Consider the following 10,716-nt stretch of genomic DNA (forward strand, 5'->3'; position numbering starts at 1 on the left):
CCCGAGCGGTGCCGGGCGCGGAGCACCCCCGGTACCGCCCTCCCTCAGTCATGGTGCTCCTCTTCCCCCTCCCCGGCGTCTCTCCCAGCCCCGAAGCCGAAGCGGCAGCGCCTGGAGGCTGTGAAGAAGCTCGATTTTGGTGCAGACGATGAGTTGGCTCCTGATGTCTCCTGGGATGGGGGCTCAGAGGCACCTCTTGCTCCCCAGAATACCAGGTTGGCCACCTTGAAAGCCATTTTTAGCAGGGACGAGGGGAGGGCCCCTTGGTCTCCACCTTCAGGGGGTTCAAGGGCCCTTTTCCTCACCCCTGCTAAAGGAATTTGGTGTTTTTCAGCTCGAACCAGCTGGAGATGAGCGGCACGATCCCCCTGCAGATCACACCACCCTCTGAAAAGAAGCGGGTCCTCAAGAGACCCCCCATCCTGGAGGATTATATCAATGTGACCTCCACCCAGGGCACCAGGGTCTTCCTGGTGCTGAGGGATGATCCCTGCAGGACAGGGGTGGAGGTGAGGAGGGCTCTCGAGGTTGGGTTTGCTCCTCTGTGTTCTCCAGCTGGTTCAGGAGGGGGTTGTTTGTGCTGTGTCCCTGCAGCTCCCGGATTCCCTGGGCTGGAATGCACGGAGGCCACTCCACCTGCTGGGGGTGCCTTTCTCCTACCTGAAGGAACAGGTGGACCAAGAGGTACCATGTCTCACACTAACCTTCCTATCTTTCCCTGCCATTCCTGATACCACAGGACTGGCTCCCATCCCTGTTCCCCCCAGCCATGGGTTACTGGGGTATCCCTGACCCCGCTCTCCCTCTCTCTGTGCTCCAGCGTCTCAGGCATGTTCAGAAGGTATCACAGCAGCTGACAGAGATCATAAACAGGTGAGATGTTGGGATGAAATCCCATCCTATCCCTGCCATGCTGCCTGATGTGCCTCCCAAGACACTCCACGAGGTCCAGATTTTTGAGACCTACAAGCAGAGGAGCCTCTTTGCCCCTGTGCTCAGCGTGGGAAATCTGGGTGTAACTCCCAGCCCTTCCCTGACTCCCTGGGTGGTTTGGGGCAAGTTAATTCTTTCTTACAGTTGCCTTGAGAGTGAGCCCAGCACGGAGAGCCTGGAACCTGGTGGGGACACGGATCCTGAGGAGGAATCTGCCTCCCATTGCCTCTGGGTGGACAAGTTCACCCCCCGGCGCTACATGGAGCTGCTCAGTGATGATGTGAGGTGCTGGGAGAAGGGGAGGCCTGGGCTTGGGGGTTATTAGCACCTCTGTAACTCTTCCTTTATGCTGTGGGATCAGGGTGTTGCCTTTGGAAGTGCTGGTCCTTCCTGGGAGCAGTCCTGAGTCCTGGAGAGCTTGGGATGGCAGTGTTTCAGCTGGAGGCTGTGGGCTTTCTAACAAAAGGGATTTTGAAACTTGATCAGAACAAGACAAAAAAGACTGGGAGGACTTCAGCCAGGAATTGTGGGCTAATTTGGGGGTTTTTTTGAATATCAGAAGTTTTATAGGGAGTTGCAAATGATGGAAGAGGCTGAGAGGTGCTGAGTTGAGCCAGGACAGAGGAGGGACAGCAGGGATGGGGCTGATGTGACTTGTCCTGGGTTCCCCTGTGGGGTGGTGGTTGAGCTGGGAAGGGAAGCACCATTCCCGTGCTGTACCAGGAGGTGCCAGGTGGAACCCTGAGCAGCCTGTCCCATGGAGGAGAGCCTTCCTCTGTCCTTGGCCTGATCCTTCTGAGGTTCCATGGATTTTTCCCACTTCCCCCCCACCTGCAGTACACAAACCGCTGCCTTCTGAAGTGGCTCAAGCTCTGGGACACGGTGGTGTTTGGGAAGGAGAAGGCTGTGAAGAAGGGCAAGCCCAGCACTGCAGCTCATCCCCCGTTCAGCCATCCCAAGGAGCACCCAAATAAGTGGAAAACGAAGGTCCAGCTCACAGAGGAGATTCTGGAGGCTGAGCTGGACCAGCACAAGAGACCCAAATACAAGGTGAGCAGGACAGGGCAGTACTGGGGGGTCCCCTCATCCTGCCAGCAGGGTGAGGAGCAGGGCATTCCCTCCTTGGTGGGAGCTGGAGGAAGCCCTTGCCATGCTGACCTGCCCTCTGTGCCACAGGTAGCCCTGCTCTGTGGCCCTCCTGGCTTGGGAAAGACCACGCTGGCCCACGTCATCGCCCGGCACGCGGGGTACAACGCCGTGGAGATGAATGCCAGGTGAGGCCCTGCCAGCCCAGCACTGCTGCAGGTGCTGCCAGGCCAGAGGGGACACTGGGGGTGACACTGTCCTGGGGGTGACAGTGTCCCAGGGGTGACAGTGTCCTGGGGGTGACGCTGGAGGTGATGCTGTCCCAAAAGCAATGGTGTCCCAGGGGTGATGCTGGAGGTGATGCTGTCCTGGGGGTGATGCTGTCCCAAAAGTGATGGTGTCCCAGCAGTGATGCTGGAGGTGATGCTGTCCCAAAAGTGATGGTGTCCCAGGGGTGATGCTGTCCTGTGGGTGGTGCTGGAGACGATCCCGTGCTGGAGGTGATCCCATGCCAGAGCCAGCCCCATGCCACAGTAACCTGGCACACCTTCCCTGCAGCGATGACCGCAGCCCCGAGGTGTTCAAGACCCGCATCGAAGCTGCCACCCAGATGAAGTCTGTGCTGGGGGCTGGTGAGAAGCCCAACTGCCTCATCATCGACGAGATCGACGGCGCGCCCGCGGTGAGCCCCAACCACCTTTGGCATTAACCCCTTCATTGTTCCCCCATTAGCAGCTCACCCCCTGTTCCACGAGCTGTTTCTTGCCTCTCAGTGGTAAGATTTCATCCCTTCTGCCCTTGTTTTTTTTTCCCAAGGCATCTATCAACGTGCTGCTGAACATCATCCACCGTAAGGACGTGCAGGGAGAGGGGGAGGCCGGCGCGGGCCGGAGGCGGCAGCGTGAGGGTGGGTTGTTGCTCAGGCCCATCATCTGCATCTGCAACGACCAGTGAGTGTCACCTGTGGGTCTGGGGGGATGGAGAGCTGAGACTGTGCCCTGAGTGAGGAGGTGGTGGCTGTTGGTGTCTCCCTTTGAGTGGAGCACCTCAAATCCTGGGGGCAGTTTCGGGCTCCTCATGACAAGAAAGACTTTGAGGGGCTGGAGCATGTCCAGGAAAGAGAATGGAGCTGGGGAAGGTTCTGGAGCACCAGGAGTGGCTGAGGGAGCTGGGGGGGCTTAGCCTGGAGAAAAGGAGGCTCAGGAGGGGCCTTCTGGCTCTGCAACTCCCTGACAGGAGGGGAGAGCTGGGGGGGTCAGGCTCTGTTCCCAGGGAAGAAGGGACAGGACAAAAGGAAACAATCTCAAACTGTGCCAGGGGAGGTTTAGGTTGGATATGAGGGAGAATTCCTTCACAGAAAAGACTGTCCAGCCCTGGCACAGCTGCCCAGGGCAGGGGTGGAGTCCCCAACCCTGGAGAGATTTAAAAGCCCTGTGGATGTGGCACCTGGGGACGTGGGTTAGTGGTGGCCTTGGCGGTGCTGGGGAATGGTGGGACTGGATGGTCTTAGAGGGCTTTTCCAGCCTGAATGATTCCATGACTAGTAGGTGTCCTCCTTGCCCTGCTGTGGCCACTCAGAGCCCTGTGCCCCTCCCCAGGTACGTGCCCGCGCTGCGCCCGCTCCGGCAGCAATCCTTCCTGCTCCACTTCCCCCGCACGGCTCCGTCCCGGCTCGCCCAGCGGCTCAGCGAGGTGTGGCACAGCTGAGGGCCCCCCTGACCCCCCTGGCTGGCCATCCCTCCCTGCTGACCCCCCTGTCCTGCTCCCACAGATCGCCCTCCAGCAGGGAATGCGGGCGGACACGGGGGCACTGCTGGCCCTGTGCGAGAAGACGGAGAACGACATCCGCTCCTGCATCAACACCCTGCAGGTACTGGGGTCATGGGGGGGCCTGGGGGACACAGACAGCTCTGGACTCAGATGGGGATGGAGGGGAAAGAACTCTGTCCTTGGCAGATCCCAAAAATATCCACCCTGTCCCCTGTGCTATTTTAACCCTGCACATGGAGGAGGAAGGAGACACCACTGTGTCCAGGATCCTCAGAGTTGTGGGGATCCCCCCTCCCTCTGTGCCCGTCCCCCCAGCCCCTCACTCCCATTGCAGTTCCTGCACGGCCGAGGGCAGAAGGAGCTGAACATGCAGATGGTGCAGACGATGAAGATTGGCCTGAAGGACCAAAACAAGGGGCTCTTCTCCATCTGGCAGGAGATCTTCCAGCTCCCGAGGGTGCAGAGGTAAAAGGAGGGATTTGTTAGGTCTGGCTGGGTGCTTGGGGTGTGCTGCTTCCTGGTTATTTTGGTTGCTCAGAGAAACTGTGGCTGCTCCAGGCTTGGAACTGTTCAAATCCAGGTTGGATGGGGCTTAGAGCAACGTTCTGTGATTTTTGTGATTCCATGATCTCCTTGCAAGACGTGGGATGGAGAAACCTGAAAGGTCCTGGAGCTGCTTCTTCAGCAGATTTGTATCAGTCATAGAATCCTGGAATGGTTTGGGTTGGAAGGGACCTTAAAGATCATCTGGTTCCACCCCGTGCCATGAGCAGGGACACCTTCCACTATCCCAAGTTGCTCCAAGGCTGGTCCAACCTGGCCTTGGATACTTCCAGGGATGAGGCAGCCATAGCTTCTCTGGGCAACCTGTGCCAGGGCCTCACCACCCTTCCAGGGAAGAATTTCTTCCTAATACCCAAACCAAACCCACACTCTGTCAGTTTAAAGCCATTCTGGATGCTTTTTGTCCATTCTGTTTAGCTGCCAATATTTTGGCATTGGCATTGCAGTTTACAAAGATCTAAATATTCCTTGCTGATCCCTTCAGCACTGGGGGACCCTCAGCTCTTCCCTTTGGGCTCCCCCCAGGCACAGGATAGGAATGGACCCCTCTTTGCCAACCCAGCTCCTGGTGGGTGACGAGGACCTGTCACACTTTGGGGGTTCCTCTGGCTTCAGTTCCTCCTCCCAGCGCTTCCACCACATCCTGCACCTTGCCATCTCCTCAGGGGAGCAGGAAAAGCTTGCCCAGGTAAGAGCAGCCAGGGGGAGAGCCAGGCCCCTTCCTGTGTTGTGCTGGAGCTCAGTGAGAAGCTCAGAATGCCAGTGACTTGCTCTGGCGGGACCATCCACTGACCTCCAGCCCTGTAATCCCACATCCCCTTCCAGGGCCTGCACGAGAATTTCCTGTCCATGAGGGTGCGGGACTCCAGCCTGGGCTCGGTGTGCCTGGCCCTGGAGTGGCTCTGCTTCTCCGACCTGCTGGGCCGGGCCGTGCTGCACGGGCAGAGCTTCCACCTGCTGCGCTACCTGCCCTTCCTGCCCGTGGCCTTCCACCTGCTCTTCGCGGGCTCCGCCATCCCCCGCCTGGCCTACCCCAGCAGCCAGCACGAGGCAAGGCCCGGGGGGCACGGGGGCAGCCCTGTGCCCCCTGGGACACGGTGGCTGAGCTGTCCCTGCCCTGTCCCCAGGCCCTGGCCAAGCTGACCAACATGCAGAACCTGGTGGTGTCCATGGTGTCGGGGATCGCGCCCGGCGCCCGGAGCCGCGCGGGGCCGCGGGTGCTGGTGTTGGAGGTGCTGTGCCTGCTGCTGGACATCATCGCCCCCAAACTGCGGCCTGTGAGTGCCCCTGACCCCTCCTCGCTGCCTGGGTGATGTGTCTCTCTGCAAACCTCACCCTGAGCACTGGGGGACAGACATCTGGGCTGCATCGCCCAGGCTGAGCTATCCCGAATTTCTGTCCCAGATTCGGGGGTGATTTGATGTTGCAGGTGATGCAGAAGTTGGAGGGAAGCTGAGCACGTGATTCTGAGATACCTGACTGTGTGGAGGGGTCTTGGACCCCACATGGGGTGGGCTTGACTGAGCAGGGCTTTGGGGAGCTGTCACAGTCCCCTTCCAGCACCTGGGTCACTGCACCCTGCTCTGGGAAGGATGTGTGTCCCTAGGAGGGAACTAAACCTGTCTGAACACTCTGGGTATTGACTGTCCCTCCTCACACAGACAAACCCTGTGCTTCGGGCTGTTTGTGTGTTCAGAAGTGACTGTGGGTCAGTGATGCTCTGCCCTCCCTGCCAGGTGAACACTCAGCTCTACAGCCAGAAGGAGAAGCAGCAGCTGGCAGAGCTGATCAGCACCATGCTGGCCTACAACCTCACCTACCACCAGGAGCGCCTGCCCGAGGGCCAGTACGTCTACAAGCTGGATCCGTGAGTGCCGAGGGGAAGGGAAGGGTGGGGCTCAAAACCCTTCCCTGGGAGGGTGGGGAGGCCCTGGCACAGGTTACCCAGAGAAACTGTGGCTGCCCCATCCCTGCAAGTGTCCAAGGCCAGGTTGGACAGGGCTTGGAGCAACCTGGGCTAGTGGAAGGTGTCCCTGCCCATGGCACGGGGTAGCACTGGACGGACTTTAAGGTCCCTTCCAACCCAAACCATTCCAGGATTCCATGATGATTCTGGGATAATAAGAGCAGAGAGCTCAGGAAGGAGGTGGAACTCCTGGCTTTGCTCCATCCCCAGCATGGTCCAGCTGCCCCACCACTCCCTTGGGCTGAGGCTGGAACAGAGCTGGTTTAGATTTAATGGGATTAAAGGAAAGGAAGCAGCTGCCTTTGGCTCTCACTGGAGCTGGCAGAGGGACTGAAGCCACCAGAGGACAGAGCTGGTCCACCTGAGCTCATCACAGAGAGGAGGTCACTGCCACCATGGTTCATTTATAAATTACCAGCTTGGCCACTGCCTGACCTGGCTGTGGCTCTGCTCTGAGCACACCCAGAGCCAGAAACTCTGGGGAGCCTGTGGAGAGGCAGCACAGACCTGGCCCCAGCGAGGCCCAACATTAATGCCTTCCTGGGCAGAGTTAATTACAGTAATGAGCCTCTGTTAATCAAGCAGCTCTATCGAATTACAGTGAACTGCTTTAGTATTGTTTCTTCCTCATGGAAAGGCTGGTGGGGGCTGTAGGGATCCATCCTCTGCTTTCCCCCCCGTGCCACCCCCACATGGCCATGGGGAGACCGTGGGACATTGGGAGCCACTTTTTGGCTTTACTTGGGTTTACTTTGCTTGTTTTGTGAGTTCTGAGCCTGTTTCCTGGCTGTGCACAGAATCACAGAATCAAAATTGGCAAAGACCTTCAAAATCATCAAATCCAACCATAAAATGACGGGGACTATGGGGGTGTCACATCCCAGTGGCATCTGGAAATTGCATCCCAGCATCTCTCTGGCAAACAGAGCTGTTGTCGACAGCAAAACCTGTGTTTTCTCTTTATAACTTCTTAAAACATTGATTTGACAGCTAATTTCTAAATGACTGCAGAGCCAGCTGACAGGAGACTTTGCTCCCTTTATTTTAAGGGCGAGAATATTGAATAAATATAAAATATTTAGAGCTGGCAGAGGGACCGGCCCAGCTATACTGAAACAGGCCTAACTCCAGAGCTGGTGCCCCAGCCCTGTTGAGGACCCAAGTGCTCTGATGCTCCAGAGTTACTGTTCCTGGCTGTGTTTCCATTACCCACCTCCCCAGGGGTTTTTTGGGGTGATGGGAGGGTCGCGGTGCCCCTCGTGCCCGGGCTGTGCTGTGCCCGTGGTGTTTTCAGGGCAGTCTGTTCAGCACAGCCCCGCTGCCATTTCCTCTTGTTGCCTTAAAACCGAGATTAAAACCCCCTAATCCCTCCTGCATTCCCACTCAGCCCCCTGACTCCACCCAGGAGAGGGCAGCGCTGGGGAAACTGAGGCAGGATCGCACTCGGAGGTGGACGGGGCAGTGCCAAGGGGGTGACTGGGCTCCCTGTGCCCTGCCAGGTTGCATAATGCAGGTTATTTTTAGTATTGATTTGTGCTCCCTGCTCCCCCCTGTCCATGCTGCAGGAATGTGGAGGACGTGTGTCGCTTCCCGGAGCTGCCGGCCCGGAGGCAGCTCAGCTACCAGGCCAAGCAGCTCATTGCCAGGGAGATCGAGCTGGAGAAGATGAGGAGGACGGAGGCTGTGCTGCAGGCACGGAACCCGGTAGGGAGGGGGGACCTCTGGGGGGTGGCAGGGCTGTGGATGTGGATAAAATCCTTAGGGATGGCGTGGGGACGTGGGTTTTCCAAAGCAGCCGGTGGCTTTCGCTCTGCAAATGGAAATCCGGGATTAACCCCCCCTCGCAGCTCCTGGCCTGCACATCTGCCTCTGGGCAGCACAGCTGTGCTGGGGGGCTGAGCCCCAGTCTCTGCAGGAGTTCTGGAGGGAAACGCTCACTGTGAGTCAAAGCTTTGAACCCTCCAGCTCTCTGAGGAGGGTCGTGAGGAGGTGGGAATTTTAGGAGGGAATTTGGGTCCGTTTGGCTGTGGTTTGTAGGTGTCTACTCTTCCCTGCCTGCACCTTTCCTTCCCACTTCACTTCCAAAGGTCCCAAAGGCCCCAGGAGGAGCAGAGTTAACTCTGCCCACTGCCAAAACCCTCCTGGAGGGAGGAGAAGGTGGAAAAGGCTGAGAAACATCTCGGACGTAGCTGTTGCCTACCCCGGTGCCGTGGGGATAATTAATCCCTGAGAGCCCCTTGCTGCAGGAGCAGAGCTCCCGGGGGATGTGTGGGGCAAAGAGATGCTGCAAAAACATCTCTGAAGGCTCCTTGTTTACTGTGAAGTCCCAGGGAAAGGGACCCCAGCTGGGGCTGATCCCATGAGCTGCTGCAAGGCAGAAAATGATGGAAAAATCCTGTCCAAGCCCTCGGGATGTTGCAACCCGGCAGCAAATAGAGGGGGTGGCTGGGACGGGTGACAACTGGGTGGCAGGTGCTTCATACCCAAACTTTAGGCTCAGACACTGCGAGGGGTCCCTTGTTGAGGTCTCTCCTCCCCACAGGATCCCAGGAATGGCCTCAGTGAGGAGCGAGGGGACACAAGGCTGTCGGGGACCCCCAACCACCGGCAGCGCCTGGAGCACATCGTGCAGAGGGCAGCGGTGGAGGACAAGGTGAGGGGCTGCAGGTCCTGCCCCAGTTCCTAGCAGCACTTCCCTGGGCTGCCAAACACTCACTGGCTCCACTGGAATCTAATTTTTTTAGCCCAGTTTCTTTTAATAGCCCAGTTGAGCACCGTGTGTCCCACAAAGGCATCACTGGGATCACAGCTTTGGGACCAAGTGGATCTGGGTGACATTATGGACCTTCACCCCATGAAGCTTTTGGGGCTGGGGGAGGAAAGAGATCTGGGGTTTTGGGTTGAAATAGCTGAATTTGGGCTCTGTGGAAGCTGCAGGGTGGGAGGGCTGCTCGGGAGCTGTGGAGAGGTGCATCCATCCACTGATCCCACTCTGGGCATCCCAACAGTGGCCAAGGGGAGCAGAGGGTGACAGGTTTAAGGGGAGCAGAGGTGGTTCCCTGTCACTGCCCCTCTCCAGGGCTCAGCTTCCAGCCCTTGCCTGGCTGTAAAACCTGACTTTAGCACCCTGAAATTTTGCCTTTCCCCCCCACCCCGGATTTGAATCTGTTTGCATCCCCCCGAGCCTGCTGGCCCTTCCCTCGGGATTTGCATGTGGCTCCTGCTCTCCCTGGAACCGCCCTGGGGTGACTGAGCCTTGCCCAGACAGGAACTTCCCTTCTTTTTGGTCATCTCCAAAGGGGAGCTGGAAGTGCAGGTGCTGCACAGCCACCTCACCTCCTGCTCTTTGCCTTTCACAGCCCGAGGTGGATTTTTTCGGGCGGCCGCTCCAGCGCAAACAGGCGGCCCCGGCCCCGGGTGGGTGACAGGGATGGGGTGCTGTGGGTGGCCCCAGCCCTGGGAGGGTGACAAAGGGGATGGGGGTGGCACAGGTGGGTGGCAGAGGGATGGGGTGACCATGGGTGCTGCTGGCGGGGGTCCCTTCATTCCCAATGCCCACCCCAAAAAGGGGCTGTGTCCCTCAGCACCATCCCCAGGGACATCAGTGGGGTGGGGAGGGGGAGTTGGGTGAACAGACCCCACAACAACGGGCAGGGGGGGTTCCTGTGGGCAAGTCCATGGGTTCTGGCACCATCCAAATGGAATTCTGGGTGCTGAAGGGTTTGCAGGACCCAGGACATGGGAGCATCAGCTCTGCCCTTCCCAACCCCATTCCTGGCAGCAGCTCCCTGATTGCCCCCTCTCCCTCCAGCCTGGTTGTGACTTTAAGGTTTTCTGCAAGTTTTTGAGGTGGATTTTCCCCCCCTGCAGCCCCCCAGGCCTCCAAGGAGGAGTCCCTGGAGAAGCAGATGGGAAAGGCCGTGGGGAAGAGCGACGTGTGGTTCCGCTTCAACGAGGGGGTTTCCAACGCTGTCAGGAGGAACATCTACATCAGGGACCTGCTCTAGCTGGAGCCAGGAAATCAGGGCTGGAACTCAAGGGATCAGCTGGACTTTGGCTCTCTAACCCCTGTGTCCATGATCTTCGTTTAGGTTTTTTTTTATCACCGACTTATTTTGTTTTAAAAAAATAAGGAAATAAAATGTATCTAAAAAAATGAATAATGAAGTATTTTTCTGTTTATTAATAAACCTTTAGTTGTCATATTATGCCTGTTTTGCTGCAAAATGAGATATCCTACAGTATACAAAAGTATTTAAAATCACTGAAAATGAGGGTTTCTTTATAAAAATTTTCTTTACAAGTTGCAAAATGTTCCTGTTTGATGGCAGAGCTGGGTGAGGTCTGAGATGAAGCTGCAGCAAAACCCCAGAGAAACCTTTGCTGCTCCTGCCCCC

The 10,716-nt window shown here is 57.5% G+C and overlaps 1 protein-coding gene across 1 annotated transcript in view; it reads left to right on the top strand.

The window, feature by feature from the left end:
* The window catches only part of CHTF18 (chromosome transmission fidelity factor 18), a 12,001-nt gene extending 1,522 nt beyond the window's left edge, over positions 1–10,479 (top strand). Inside the window, exons 3-22 of the mRNA XM_029957812.1 lie at positions 89–215; positions 335–509; positions 595–684; positions 821–873; positions 1,078–1,213; positions 1,771–1,983; positions 2,110–2,207; positions 2,578–2,701; positions 2,836–2,969; positions 3,618–3,711; positions 3,791–3,889; positions 4,124–4,254; positions 4,879–5,041; positions 5,179–5,403; positions 5,481–5,630; positions 6,090–6,220; positions 7,885–8,023; positions 8,862–8,972; positions 9,679–9,736; positions 10,190–10,479. Coding sequence (XP_029813672.1) covers positions 89–215; positions 335–509; positions 595–684; positions 821–873; positions 1,078–1,213; positions 1,771–1,983; positions 2,110–2,207; positions 2,578–2,701; positions 2,836–2,969; positions 3,618–3,711; positions 3,791–3,889; positions 4,124–4,254; positions 4,879–5,041; positions 5,179–5,403; positions 5,481–5,630; positions 6,090–6,220; positions 7,885–8,023; positions 8,862–8,972; positions 9,679–9,736; positions 10,190–10,326 — 2,588 coding nt within the window. The 3' untranslated portion in view covers positions 10,327–10,479. The remainder of the gene's footprint in view (positions 1–88; positions 216–334; positions 510–594; positions 685–820; positions 874–1,077; positions 1,214–1,770; positions 1,984–2,109; positions 2,208–2,577; positions 2,702–2,835; positions 2,970–3,617; positions 3,712–3,790; positions 3,890–4,123; positions 4,255–4,878; positions 5,042–5,178; positions 5,404–5,480; positions 5,631–6,089; positions 6,221–7,884; positions 8,024–8,861; positions 8,973–9,678; positions 9,737–10,189) is intronic.
* The last annotated feature ends 237 nt before the right edge of the window (positions 10,480–10,716 follow it).

Source organism: Manacus vitellinus, unplaced genomic scaffold (genome assembly GCF_001715985.3).
Source record: "Manacus vitellinus isolate BGI_N305 unplaced genomic scaffold, ASM171598v3 scaffold_12_pilon, whole genome shotgun sequence".
Taxonomy (NCBI): Eukaryota; Metazoa; Chordata; class Aves; order Passeriformes; family Pipridae; genus Manacus; species Manacus vitellinus.